Source organism: Erpetoichthys calabaricus, chromosome 3, assembly GCF_900747795.2.
Source record: "Erpetoichthys calabaricus chromosome 3, fErpCal1.3, whole genome shotgun sequence".
Taxonomy (NCBI): Eukaryota; Metazoa; Chordata; class Cladistia; order Polypteriformes; family Polypteridae; genus Erpetoichthys; species Erpetoichthys calabaricus.
In genome coordinates this window covers 120,254,178-120,269,763 of record NC_041396.2, presented here as the reverse complement: position 1 = coordinate 120,269,763, position 15,586 = coordinate 120,254,178, and the positions used below count along the sequence as shown (strand labels likewise).

General features: G+C 40.8%; 1 protein-coding gene across 2 annotated transcripts in view; it reads left to right on the top strand.

Moving 5' to 3' along the window:
- The window catches only part of pdcd2 (programmed cell death 2), a 78,555-nt gene that overhangs the window by 50,226 nt on the left and 12,743 nt on the right, over positions 1-15,586 (top strand). For both annotated transcript variants that reach the window (XM_051924277.1, XM_028797328.2), the window contains exon 5: positions 11,730-11,840. In XM_051924277.1, the coding sequence (XP_051780237.1) occupies positions 11,730-11,840 (111 nt within the window). The remainder of the gene's footprint in view (positions 1-11,729; positions 11,841-15,586) is intronic.

Here is a 15,586-nt window from a genome sequence, read left to right as displayed (position 1 = left end):
GTGAGAGCAGAAAGAATGTAGCTTAATAGTTGAGATTTTGATCAAAAAGATGCCTGGTTTAATTTTTTTCTTCCGCAATCGTTATCAATATTTTTCAAATACTTCAATATGGGAAGAAAAGTGAAAGCATGAAACTTAGTTAATAATAGTCTTAAGATTTATACAATTGAGATGATAACGCATTCTACAAACATAATTACTAGTTTTTTGAAACAATATTCATTCATTATTCTACTAGATGGTGCTTGTGCTTTAAACTTGTTCAGATAAGTATTTTTGATTATAATAATAATGATGTTGTTATGATGTTTAACTTTTTATTTTATACCAGCCTTGAAAACTGAATATCATTCTTTCATAATTTCTGTTCATTTTTGTTTATAAAGATATTTGCTTCCATTGATAAACCCATAATAAGTATGAGACAATGAGTTACTATAGTATTAGTAACACTGAACAGTTTAAAGAAACCTCTGTTACATGCCACAAAATGCTAAAAGCACAATGGAGGACAGAAAAAACAATGGAATATGACAAACATGTTATTTTGGATATTTTGGATCATCTGTGCTTCCGTTCCCATTATACTGTGATTATCCATCAACCATAAGAATGAAGCTGGAGTATTTTTCTTGCCTACATGTAATATAATTGTTTTTGATATGCTTATCAAAAGTCAATACAGTAATTAATGCTTGTAACCAGTCACTTAATCCTAGAATCTTTTATTTTTGTTGTGTCACATAAATTTACTAGTGGTTCTACCTTGCTTTGCCTGGTAGACTGATTTAAATGTACAGTACATTACATGCATGAAATAAATAAAAACAAGACCTGACACTTACAAGTTTCTCTGCTGCGATTGGGAGGCTGTATCTTTTAGTATTACTTAGCATCTAATGCTTCTGAGCTTATTAATCCTGTGTGAAATTTTACTGTAAAATCAAATGCAAGATTTAGAGAAGTAATTTTGTAGCAAAAAACTTTTTGCATAACAGTAACAATAAATATCTCAATAGTTCGGTAATAATATTGAAAAGTTATTTAGTGTGTAGCATGCACCACAACCATAAAGTACAACTCGATCAGTGAGAGACAAATGTGGATTTAATGCACACATGCCCTCCTTCTCCCTGTGGAATGCTGCTGGTGGATTGCCATGAAGTGTCTGCCTCCTCTCACCCTCGCCTTCTCCAAGCACTATTGTTAATCCAGCTTGAGCATGGATCTCATCATTTGCTTGTTTATTATTTGTTCTTGACAAAATTTGAATTTGACCTTTTTTGTTCTTCATAAATTGAGCATTCAGAAAAGAGGCAACATTTTTAATGTGATCAACTGTTAGAGTTATTGAGCTTTTTTTATATATATTTATACAGTAATCCCTCCTCCATCGCGGGGGTTGCGTTCCAGAGCCACCCGCGAAATAGGAAAATCCGCGAAGTAGAAACCATATGTTTATATGGTTATTTTTAGAATGTCATGCTTGGGTCACAGATTTGCGCAGAAACACAGGAGGTTGTAGAGAGACAGGAACGTTATTCAAACACTGCAAACAAACATTTGTCTCTTTTTCAAAAGTTTAAACTGTGCTCCATGACAAGACAGAGATGACAGTTCTGTCTCACAATTAAAAGAATGCAAATATATCTTCCTTTTCAAAGGAGTGCAAAGCAAGCAGTCAAAAAAAAAAATCAATAGGGCTTTTTGGCTTTTAAGTATGCGAAGCACCGCCGGTACAAAGCTGTTGAAGGCGGCAGCTCACACCCCCTCTGTCAGGAGCAGAGAGAGATAGAGAGAGAGATAAAAAATCAATACGTGCCCTTTGAGCTTTTAAGTATGCGAAGCTCCGTGCAGCATGGCCTTCAGGAAGCAGCTGCACACAGCCCCCCTGCTCACACCCCCCCTACGTCAGCGCAAGAGAGAGAGAGAGAGAGAGAAAGTAAGCTGGATAGCTTCTCAGCCATCTGCCAATAGCGTCCCTTGTATGAAATCAACTGGGCAAACCAACTGAGGAAGCATGTACCAGAAATTAAAAGACCTATTGTCCGCAGAAACCCGCGAAGCAGCGAAAAATCCGCGATATATATTTAAATATGCTTACATATAAAATCCGCGATGGAGTGAAGCCGCGAAAGGCGAAGCGCGATATAGCGAGGGATCACTGTATACAGAAAATCAACAATTTTAACAATTATTCAAAGTTAAACTATGCTTAAAATAACTGCAAAGGTTTGTAGAAATAGGTGTGGTGGTTTTTGCTTGATGCTCAAAAAGACAAACTGACAGAAATTCAATATTATATATATAAAACGATACGAATAAGATATAAGATAGATTCTAAATAATGTTCAATTCCTTCTGAGAAATTTCAATAAGGCATAGTATTGACCAGTATCCATCATGTACCGGATATATGTGCTTCTGCAGGACATTTCCTTTTTTCCACAGCAGGGTGCCTTGGTTGTATGTTTTGAATTATTTAACTGTTGTAAGACGGATCTTCCCCTAAGTCCCAGGTATTTTGTAGGCTCAAGAAATTTTAATTCAAGATATTTCTGTATCATTTGTTTTTGTTTTTTTACATTTCTGTTTTCTATTTTGATTTTTTTTTCCTGACCTGTCATGCTAAAGCTTTTCCAACTTTTCATGTTGACCCAAACGTGCCTGGTAATGTAAATTAAGGTGTCAGAAGTGAGGTACTCCTTTACATTACACCAAATATTGTACATAGATGCCAGCAATTGTACTTTTTATCTCTCTTAACAATAAAAAATATTCTTAAAATAGGCTTCAGAGTCTCTCACATGCTTTGGCAAGCTGTATTCACTGTGCCAACTGCTACACAATATCATTTATAAATGATTTTTTTTTTTTTTTTTAATTTTGAAAGCTTTTCGAAATATCACTAAACAGTAAATTCTGCAGAGATAAATATGAAAAAGCCATATTTTTTGTTGAATATTTGTTTTCACATGTGTGACTTTTAAGTGTTTTAATTTTGTCACATCATGATACTTTTAACTCAGTATGTTACATAGACAGTGTACTATTTACAAGCCAATATTTATCTTAATCATAGTTTTAGAGCAGTGATACAAGGTGTTCTTTGCCCTATTCAATCTATTCCATTATGGTAATATTTGCCTAGGTCTTGCAATATATAACAATAGATAGATTGATAGATAGATACTTTATTAATCCCAAGGGGAAATTCACATACTCCAGCAGCAGCATACTGATACAAAAAACAATATTAAATTAAAGATTGATAATAATGCAGGTAAAACAGACAATAATTTTGTATAATGTTAACGTTTAAGGGGTGGAATTGAAGAGTTGCATAGTTTGGGGGATGAACGATCTTCTCAGTCTGTCAGTGGAGCAGGACAGTGACAGCAGTCTGTCGCTGAAGCTGCTCTTCTGGCTGGAGATGATACTGTTTAGTGGATGCAGTGGATTCTCCATAATTGATAGGAGCCTGCTTAGCACCCGTCGCTCTGCCACAGATGTCAAACTGTCCATCTCCATGCCAACAATAGAGCCTGCCTTCCTCACCAGTTTGTTCAGGCATGAGGTGTCTTTCTTCTTAATGCTGCCTCACCAGCACACCACCACGTAGAAGAGGGTGCTCGCCACAATTGCAGATGTTGAAGGACGCCAGCCTTCTAAGGAAGTATAACCGGCTCTGTCCTTTCTTACACAGAGCATCAGTATTGGCAGTCCAGTCTAATTTATCATCCAGCTGCTCTCCCAGGTATTTATAGGTCTGCACCATCTGCACACAGTCACCTCTGATGATCACAGGGTCCATGAGGGGTCTGGGCCTCCTAAAATCCACCACCAGCTCCTTGGTTTTGCTGGTGTTCAGGTGTAGGTGGTTTGAGTAGCACCATTTAACAAAGTCATTGATTAGGTCCCTATATTCCTCCTCCTGCCCACTCCTGATGCAGCCCACGATAGCAGTGTCGTCAGCGAACTTTTGCACGTGGCAGGACTCCGAGTTGTATTGGAAGTACGATGTATATAGGCTGAACAGTACCGGAGAAAGTACAGTCGCCTGTGTCGCTCCTGTGTTGCTGACCACAATGTCAGACGTGCAGTTCCCAAGACGCACATACTGAGGTCTGTCTTTAAGACAGTCCACGATCCATGCCACCAGGTATGAATCTACTCCCATCTCTGTCAGCTTGTCCCTAAGGAGCAGAGGTTGGATTGTGTTGAAGGCGCTAGAGAAGTCTAGAAACATAATTCTTACAGCACCACTGCCTCTGTCCAAGTGGGAGAGGGATCGGTGTAGCATATAGATGATGGCATCCTCCGCTCCCACCTTCTCCTGATATGCAAACTGCAGAGGGTCGAGGGCGTGTTGAACCTGTGGCCTCAGGTGGTGAAGTAGCAATACCACTCAATTTAAGCATCTTTTAATGAATGAGTAAAACATAAGTGAAAGATGCATAGGTGGTTTATTTACAACAGGTTAGAGGTTTACAGTGGCAAGAAAAAGTATGTGAACCCCTTGGGAATAACTTCAGCTATAGTGTGATCTTTATTTAAGTTACAATAATGAAAACCTATTTTAACTAATAATACACTAATGGTTTTTGTACATATTAAAAATATCATTCAGATATTCACATGTGTAGGTTGGAAGTATATGAGCCCCTAGGCTGATGAGTTCAACAAAAACTAGTTGGAGTCAGGAGTTAGCACTAGTCTCATATTTGTATTGTACCACTTTCAAATTACCTAAAATTTTGTTACTCATATTTCTTTACAAGGGTAGCACGGTGGCGCAGTAAGGAGACCTGGGTTTGCTTCCCAGGTCCTCCCTGCATGTAGTTTGCATGTTCTTCCCGTGTCTGCATGGGTTTCCTCCAGGTGCTCCGGTTTCCTCCCACAGTCCAAAGACATGCAGGTTAGGTGCATTGCCGATCCTAAATTGTCCCTTGTGTGTGTGTGTGTGTGTGCGTGTGTGCGCGTGCCCTGCGGTGGGCTAGCGCCCTGCCCCATGTTTGTTCCTGCCTTGCACCCTGTGCTGGCTGGGATTGGCTCCAGCGGACCCCCGTGACCCTGTGTTAGGATAAAGCGGGTTGGAAAATGACAGACTGACTGTTGCTTTACCATGCATAATGAATTTCCTATATCTTAAATTAATCCTGTATCAATAAATGCTACATTCCACTCTTAACATATATTTCTCTGACCATTCTCTTACTTCTGTTGCATTGCAGGGTCCTTCCAAATTTTACATTTTTGGAGTGTATTATTGCAGCCACCTTTTAGAATTTGATCTAATGATGATAACATTTGCAGTTAATATTACAGTAATTTTTTAAAAATGTTTCAGAGGTGTCTTTTCTTTAGCCATTTTCTGCTTTGCATGTTATTCTTCCATTATGGAGATATGTTAAGTATCTTTCTACTTTTATAAATTTAATGAACCATTAGCTTAAATCTGTTCCATTTCTTTTCCACATCTTAAAATAGTAGACCAGTTATTTTTTTTAAGGATTTTCAACATCATTTAAAATGTTTTAAGTTAAATTTAAGATTAATTTTTGACGTTTTGCCCTGCTTAAAGATTTTAAAGCTGGTAGATTAGTATCACTCATTCATAGAGGATCACAATATCTGAGTTCAGAATTGTCCTGACTAACTTCATAGGCTTATTTGGCAAATTAATTTATCAAAAATAAGGTTATACTTGGGGTTTTTATTAAAATAGTTCTTCTAATACTGAATCTTTTTATTTTCTGTTTAATATATGTTGTTAGATTCATAGTCTTTGTTATGTTAGTTATCAGCTGTTCTACTGTTACTCTGTAGGAAACAAGACGAATGTCAATGTACTATATAAACGTGACAAAAATGTAAACTTCACTTAAGCTCAAATTTAGGTTATGTTTTCCATGTGGTGCAGACATCTTTTAGAGTTTAAATTGTCACCATTTTACCAGTAGATGGCAACATAAACAAAAGACTCAAAAATGTTATTAATTATGACTTCATAAAACACAGCATGTTAAGTTGACTTCACAACATTTACAAATTTTTTTTTTTTAGCGTTTTTTAAATAATCAGACAATTTAAAGATTAATAATATACTGTATTTCCCTAACACAATTCATATTTAGAATGTAGCATAGAATGTTGTATAAAAACAAACAATCAGAAATAAATGAAATATGCACATTATTTAATTAGAAATTAAACAAATAAAAAAATTTGAATAAATGAGAAAAAAATAAAACAAATGCATGCATATTTATCCATCCATCCATCCATCCCTCCATCCTCTTCCGCTTATCCGAGGTTGGGTCGCGGGGGCAGCAGCTTGAGCAGAGATGCCCAGACTTCCCTCTCTCCAGCCACTTCTTCTAGCTCTTCCGGGAGAATCCCAAGGCGTTCCCAGGCCAGCCGGGAGACATAGTCCCTCCAGTGTGTCCTGGGTCTTCCCCGGGGCCTCCTCCCAGTTGGACGTGCCCGGAACACCTCACCAGGGAGGCGTCCAGGAGGCATCCTGATCAGATGCCCGAGCCAACTCATCTGACTCCTCTCGATACGGAGGAGCAGCGGCTCTACTCTGTGCCCCTCCCGGATGACTGAGCTTCTCACCTTATTTTTAAGGGAGAGCCCAGACACCCTGTGGAGGAAACTCATTTCAGCCGCTTGTATTCGCGATCTTGTTCTTTCGGTCACTACCCATAGCTCATGACAATAAGTGAGGGTTGGAACATAGATCGACTGGTAAATTGAGAGCTTTGCCTTACGGCTCAGCTCCTTTTTCACCACGACAGACCGATGCAGAGCCCGCATCACTGCGGACGCCGCACCGATCCGCCTGTCGATCTCACGCACCATTCTTCTCTCACTCGTGAACAAGAACCCGAGATACTTGAACTCCTCCACTTGAGGCAGGATCTCGCTCCCAACCCTGAGAGGGCACTCCACCCTTTTCCGGCTGAGGACCATGGTCTCGGATTTGGAGGTGCTGATTCCCATCCCAGCCACTTCACACTCAGCCGCGAACCGATCCAGAGAGAGCTGAAGATCACGGCCTGATGAAGCAAACAGGACAACATCATCTGCAAAAAGCAGTGACCCAATCCTGAGTCCACCAAACCGGACCCCCTCAACACCCTGGCTGCGCCTAGAGATTCTGTCCATAAAAGTTATGAACAGAATCGGTGACAAAGGGCAGCCCTGGCGGAGTCCAACTCTCACTGGAAACGGGTTTGACTTACTGCCGGCAATGCGGACCAAGCTCTGGCACTGATCGTACAGGGACCGAACAACATTTATCAGGGGGTCCGGTACCCCATACTCTCTGAGCACCCCACAGGATTCCCCGAGGGACATGGTCGAATACCTTTTCCAAGTCCACAAAACACATGTAGACTGGTTGGGCAAACTCCCATACACCCTCCAGGACCCTGCTAAGGGTGTAGAGCTGGTCCACTGTTCCCGAGTCGAGGTCAGCAGCGCACCATCCCCACCATACACAGTGTTGACACTGCACTGCTTCCCCCTCCTGAGACGCCGGACGGTGGACCAGAATCTCCTCGAAGCCGTCTGAAAGTCGTTCTCCATGGCCTACCCAAACTCCTCCCATGCCCGAGTTTTTGCCTCAGCAACCACTGAAGCTGCATTCCGCTTGGTCTGCCGGTACCTATTAGCTGCCTCCAGAGTCCCTTAGGACAAAAGGGACCGGTAGGACTCCTTCAGCTTGACAGCATCCCTCACCGCCAGTGTCCACCAACGGGTTCGGGGATTGCCGCCACGACAGGCACCGACCACCTTAATGCCACAGCTCCGGTCAGCCACCTCAACAATAGAGGCACAGAACATGGCATATTCGGACTCAGTGTCCCCCACCTCCCTTGGGACGTGGTCGAAGTTCTGCCGGAGGTGGGAGTTAAAGCTACTTCTGACAGGGGGCTCTGCCAGTCATTCCCAGCAGACCCTCGCAACACGTTTGGGCCTACCAGGCCTGACCGGCATCCTCCCCCACCATCGAAGCCAACTCACCACCAGGTGGTGATCAGTTGACAGCTCCGCCCCTGTCTTCACCCGAGTGTCCAAGACATGTGGCCGCAAGTCCGATGACATGACCACAAAGTCGATCATCAAACTGAGGCCTAGGGTGTCCTGGTGCCAAGTGCACATATGAACACCCCTATGCTTGAACATAGTGTTCGTTATGGACAATCCGTGACGAGCACAGAAGTCCAATAACAAAACACCACTTGGGTTTAGATCGGGGGGGCCATTCCTCCCAATCACGCCCTTCCAGGTCTCACTGTCATTGCCCACGTGATCATTGAAGTCTCCCAGCAACACGAGGGAGTCCCCAGAAGATATGCCCTCTAGCTCCCCCTCCAGGGACTCCAAAAAGGGTGGGTACTCTAAACTGCCGTTCGGTGCATTCGCACAAATAACAGTTAGGACCCGTCCCCCCACCCAAAGGCGGAGGGAGGCTACCCTCTCGTCCACTGGGGTAAACCCCAATGTACAGGCTCCAAGTCGGGGGGGCAATAAATATGCCCACACCCGCTCGGAGCCTCTCACCGGGGGCAACTCCAGAGTGGTAGAGAGTCCAGCCCCTCTCAAGGAGATTGGTTCCAGATTCCAAGCTGTGCGTCGAGGTGAGCCCGACTATATCTAGCCGGAACCTCTCAACCTCGCGCACTAGCTCAGGCTCCTTCCCCTTCAGAGAGGTGACATTCCACGTCCCAAGAGCCAGCTTCTGTAGCCGAGGATCGGACCGCCAAGGTCTCCTGGAGGTGGGGCTCGATGGCGAGCGCCTGATGGCCGGGCTTGCACCCATGGGGCTTGGCCGGGCATAGCCCGAAGAGGCAATGTGGGTCCCCCTTACCATGGGCTCACCACCTATGGGAGGGGCCAAGGAGGTCGGGTGCAGTGTAAGTTGGGTGGTGGCTGAAGGCGGGGACCTTGGCGGTCCAATCCTCGGCTACAGAAGCTGGCTCTTGGGACGTGGAATGCATATTTATATACATATAAATTATAGTGTAATAAACTTTCAAGAGTGAATTATTTTACATAGCATGCTTTATCTAGGAAAACTGGGTGTACAACCCATTCATGGGCATTCTGTAAGTATCCATAATTGACAGAAGCTTCAATGTTTTCAAGCTGCACAAGTCACATTTTTGACTATGCCCTCGAGCAACCTGATGCTGTTCCTTTTGAAAATTAGGGGTGAAAGTTACTCTAGGTGGCAGCACCACACTAGGTTATCAAGAAAAAGCAGATAACAAGAAAAGTTTTTTTAATAGCAGGCCCTTTAAAGGCTGTTAACTTGCTCAGTAATGTACCAGCAAATCTAATATAACTAAACAATACTAAAATGAAATAAAATATAAAAATATATTCAGAATCTAATTTAATTAATGTTAATTAATGTTCATTATAGTAATACTTCATTAATATAACAGTATTACAATTTCTTATTTCTGTACAAGGGTAAATATCACAAGTAAACATAAAGCTCTTTATCAACAAAATTTTGGCGTCTGTATGGAAAAAATTAAGCAAGACTTGCATAGATGGTCAACCCTTCATCTCACTCTAGCCGGAAGAATTAACATTAAGATGAATATCCTTCCTAAACTTCTCTTTTTATTTCAAAACATTTCAATATATATCAATAAATCATTTTTTAAACAGTTAGATTCAATAATAACCTCATTCATTTGGAACTCAAAACAACCACGTATCCGAAGAGCGACCCTACAAAGACCTCAGGCAGAAGGTGGCATGGCTTTACCTAATTTTCAGTTTTATTACTGGGCAGCAAACATACAAGCCATAAAAACCTGGACACAAATAAATGAACATACACAGGCTTGGTCCGCAATAGAAGTAAAATCCTGTAGTACTTCTTTATATTCCCTGCTCTGCCCTCCAATAAATGAAAGTTATCACAAATATACTAATAACCCAATTGTGCTTTACTCACTCAGAATATGGAACCAAATTAGGAAGCATTTTAAGATGGAAAATCTTTTATCAGTGGCACCTCTGCAAGAGAACCACCTCTTTCAACCTTCGCAAGTATATCCAGTTTTTAATACCTGGAAAAGTTTTGGGATTAAAATGCTCAGAGATCTTTATATAGACAACATATTTACATCTTTTGAACAATTACGTTCAAAATTCAACCTCCCAGCTACACATTTCTTTTACTATCTTCAAATTAGAAATTTTGTTAAACAGAAATTGCCCGATTTCCCCCACCTTGCACCCTCCACAATGCTGAAAAAATACTGCTCAATTTCGAGGAAACAAACACTATTTCCGCAATATATAAAATCTTATTAGAGTCCCTACCTTTCAAAGATCCAAGAGGACATTGGGAAGAAGATCTCTTAATCCATATATCAGAAAAGGAGTGGAAGGTAGCAAAGCAGAAAATTCACTCGAGTTCTATATGCGCAAAGCATAGAATTATTCAACTAAAAATTATATATCGAGCCCATCTGTCTCTCTTAAAACTGTCCAAAATGTTTCCAGGGCAGGATCCAACCTGCGAACGCTGCAACCAAGCCCCTGCCTCACTGGGTCACATGTTTTGGGCCTGCACTAAACTAACATCATTTTGGACAAAAATTTTTAAGTGCCTCTCAGACAGCCTTGGTATCACAATCCCTCCTAACCCATTAACAGCTGTGTTCGGTGTTCTTCCAGATGGACTTGAAGTAGAGAAGGACAAGCAAACTGTGATTGCATTCACTACACTTTTGGCACGCAGACTTATTTTGTTAAATTGGAAGAATCCTAATTCTCCTCTTATAAGTCAGTGGGAAACCGATGTTTTATATTATTTGAAATTGGAAAAAATCAAATTCTCAGTTAGAGGATCTGTACAACATTTTTTCAAAACATGGCAGGATTTAATCAATATTATTTTAGAATAAGAGAAATAACTATTATTGCATTTAACTCCCTTCTCCATCTCTTATTTACATAGATATTCACTTCTCCCTTTCTTTTGTTTAATGTTGCCTTATTAAAAAACCTAAAGCAATTTTCCTTTAGCTAAGCTCTCCTTCTCAGGGGTGGGGTTTGATTAGTCTTCAAATTTGTTGGGTTATAAATTGATCTGTTTGTATGGAATGATTACAATGAAAATTAATAAAATAAAAATATTAAAAAAAAAAAAAAATGTTCATTATAGTAATACTTCATTAATATAACAGTATTACAATTTATTATTTCTGTACAAGATAAGCTTATGCACAGTAAACTTTTTGGACTAATGGAACTCTTGCCAGTCTTCTGCAGGAACACCTCCTGAATGCTAATCCTTGAATATGCACATTCTGCTAACTGCATTATATCACTGGCTGACTCACATTTCTAAGTGTGTTTACCCACCCACTGAAGATGCTTTCAGACAAGAAATAACTTATTCCAGTATGGAGTGGAAGGCAATTCAAAAAATCTTTGTTTAAATAGTTTCTGTGTCACACATGTTAGTCTGAATTTCTTATCAACATATCTGTCCTCCAGCCCTGTTTATCCAGAGATGAGTCTTGGGAAACTATGAATATATATTTTGTTTAGTGTTTTGTTTTACGTAATTAGGACTTGGAAAGTGATATGTACATTTGGTTTTTAACGTGTATTTTATAGCTATGTAATTTACTTGAGTATTAACTATACTTACAAAGTTTTTTATTTTCTGTTTTTTCCCTTCTTGTTAGATATTGCGCTACTGCAGAGGTGGATCTCCATTATGGGTTTGTGATAAAATACCTAGTAAAGTAGAGATTCCCAACTGTGATTGTGGAGCTGAACGAATTTTTGAATTTCAGGTATGTTTAATTTTTTTATTTCATTTTGATATGCTGTAAGTTATAAATGCTGAAAAAGTAAAAAAAAAAAAAAACAAAGTTTAGTAATATAGTTATGCTACCTTTGAAGGTTAATGTCAAGAATATGAAAATAACAGAATAATGTTGATACTAAATTTAGCTTAATTTTCTCTATTTGGTTATTGGTGACTTTCAAAAGAAAAGGAAAGGGGTTTGATATGAAAAGAACAAGAGTGCAAAAAATGTTTCAATATTAGAAAACCATTTAGCCCAACATGACCAGTCAATCTCAATTGATCTACCTCAGTAGTTCAACAACAAGACTTGGCAGACTATGTGTGTAAGAAAATAATTGTCATGTGGTAAATATATTCTACATAAAAACACAATTCATGATTTAATTTTTGACTTAGTCCACTTACCATTTATTCTTGTTACATGCTCCGTATTTATTCTACGTGCAATCTCTATTAAAGCCTCTGTCACATGACACAACTTTTCCAGCAATTTTCAGTTGTAGTCTTCATTTAAATAATCTTAGAGAGTCAGGAGCAGTCACAGCACGCTCCTGTGACCATCGGTAATGTAGTTTGACAAGCTTCACGACTCAGTCAGACTGGTCTGTGACTTGCATCGACAAAAGTAACTGGTTGATTTTGTATGTATGTGAAAGAGCCGGCATCCAATGAGTGCTCGCCAAGAGGTTTATTGCATACAGTGCAGATATGTGCAGAAAAAAAAACAGTGGGTTATGGTTAGTGTTTTTAGACTGCAGAAACAAACATGTTTCATGTCTGTTATGCCATGACAGAATTGAACAAATATGGGCAGAGATTGTGGCTGAATTTGCCATACCCAGCAAGCATTCATACAGGCACCAGCACAGTCAGGCAGCTCATCAGTTGACTGTCAGACTGAGGTGAGCTTGTAATACTTTGGTAGTTTGAAATTCATCACACAGTTGTGTAATTTGTCATTCCATGCAATTCCTAGTCATGTATTCCGATATCCTCAAGGCAACAAAATCAAGCAACTGCAGCCATTAAGTCTGACATTTGTTCACTGTCTAGAAATCATGTAATGTTCCCTAGTTTTAACCTCTTGTTCAGTTAGTGGCTGCTCATGAGTGAAAGTGCTGATGTAGCAAACATCCAGTTTTTAACAATTATAGACGGATAGAACTTTGTGTCTCCAGATGGAAATTTTGCTTTTTACAGAAGCTTAGCAAATAAATAACATTAGATAGATAGATAGATAGATAGATAGATAGATAGATAGATAGATAGATAGATAGATAGATAGATAGATAGATAGATAGATAGATAGATAGATAGATAGATAGATAGATAGATAGATAGATAGATAGATAGATAGATAGATAGATAGATAGATACTTTATTATGACAAACAGCAATTTATAGAAACAGCTGGGCCAGGTTCACTATACCAGTAGATTCAATCTTCATTTGTGGCATTAACTATGCTAGAAGATCTTCTGGTATGTCATCAATGTGCCATGAGGCAGTCTTGTTTGATGATGGCACTATATGTATTGCTCTTTTTGCCTTCTCTCCGTCCATTATATTATGCCTGTCTGTAGAAGCTGGCTATAGTAATTCCTTAACTATATTGTGAAGCATGTCTGACTGACCGTTACTCACCATGTATGAAGCTTTTTGGTATTGCTTTCTAGTATAGACCGCATTTATTTGCATGGCAAAAGATAAGATGATGCTCTTTGAAAGAAATGTCCTTGGGTTATCTTTTTAAGATGTTTTGTTTCCAAGTGTCTCCATAACAATGAAGGTTTAGGATTATTATTTGACATTAACTCGGCACATACGACACACTGCATTCATCATGGTTGAGCGTTCATCATATTCAAGCCTCTTTGTCAGGTTGTTTTTCACTTGGTTGTTTGTTTAATGATTGTTGTTGGCATGAGATCTTAAGACTTATGTAATACTAGTCATTTAGCCCGTTACAATAACGGGCGCTAGAACAGTAGTGCATAAACATTAGTAGGAACAGTCTATATTAATGGCAAGGGACTTTAACCTCATTCTTTTTGTTGGTCGTATTTTTCTTTCTTTCAGCCTTTCTTTTGTTGATGTTTACTTGCTGAGCTGACTGTTCTTCGTGGGCTGCCGCCGTGTATTGTGTGTCTTTAATTTTCTGTGACAGTAATACTGTCTTGTACGGCTCTATTCAATAAGGGCGCGCGCAAAAAGGCGAGCTTCAAAAGGGCGACCTCAATTGAGCGTGGCGAATAAAGGCGTTCGTAGATAATTTAGTTCAAATGGCTCTGGAATATGTGAAGAGCAACAAAGGTGCAGATCTTTATTTACCTTTATTCGCTGCACCCAATTGAGGTCGCCCTTTTGAGGCTCGCCTTTTTGTGCGTGCCCTTATTGAAGGATGCCATCTTGTACGTCCGCTGGCTTGTACGGCCATAATATACCTTTAATTCATAATATACCTTTAATTTTCTCTGGCGGTAATACAGGCGTGCGCGTCGGTAATATGCCTTTAATCTCTTCTGACAGTTATACGGTTTGGTGGGCTCAGGATTGGGTCACTGCTTTTTGCAGATGATGTTGTCCTGTTTGCTTCATCAGGCCGTGATCTTCAGCTCTCTCTGGATCGGTTCGCAGCTGAGTGTGAAGCAGCTGGGATGAGAATCAGCACCTCCAAATCCGAGACCATGGTCCTCAGCCGGAAAAGGGTGGAGTGCCCTCTCAGGGTTGGTAGCGAGATCCTGCCTCAAGTGGAGGAGTTCAAGTATCTCGGGATCTTGTTCACGAGTGAGGGAAGAATGGAGCGTGAGATCGACAGGCGGATCGGTGCGGCATCCGCAGTAATGCGGGCGCTGCATCGGTCTGTCGTGGTGAAAAAGGAGCTGAGCCGCAAGGCGAAGCTCTCAATTTACCAGTCGATCTATGTTCCTACCCTCACCTATGGTCATGAACTATGGGTAGTGACCGAAAGAACGAGATCGCGAATACAAGCGGCTGAAATGAGTTTCCTCCGCAGGGTGTCTGGGCTTTCCCTTAAAGATAGGGTGAGAAGCTCAGTCATCCGGGAGGGGCTCAGAGTAGAGCCGCTGCTCCTCCGCATCGAGAGGAGTCAGATGAGGTGGCTTGGGCATCTGATCAGGATGCCTCCTGGACGCCTCCCTGGTGAGGTGTTCCGGGCACGTCCAACCGGGAGGAGGCCCCAGGGAAGACCCAGGACACGTTGGAGGGACTATGTCTCTCGACTGGCCTGGGAACGCCTTGGGATTCTCCCAGAAGAGCTAGAAGAAGTGGCCGGGGAGAGGGAAGTCTGGGCATCTCTGCTCAAGCTGCTGCCCCCGCGACCCGACCTCGGATAAGCGGGAGACAATGGATGGATGGATGGACAGTTATACTGGCTTGTATGTGGCTGTAATATGCGTCACTGTATTGTGTACCTTTAATTTCCTCTCGCAGTAATACTGGTTTGTATTTCCGTAAAACGCCTCTAACTTTTTTGACAGTAATATCGCGCATTGCACCATGCCCCGCGCATGCGCACTTCACCAGAAGACACCCACACATGGACACCTGGATGCGAACAGGGATTTTATTAAAGAGGATACAGTATGTGTCTGTATAAACAGGTGTCAGTTTGTGTTGTGGCAGAAAACAATGTTATTTATTAAAAGGATACTAAAGTATTATAAATGCACACCCAGAAGTAATTGATAGTTTGTTGTTAGACAAAGT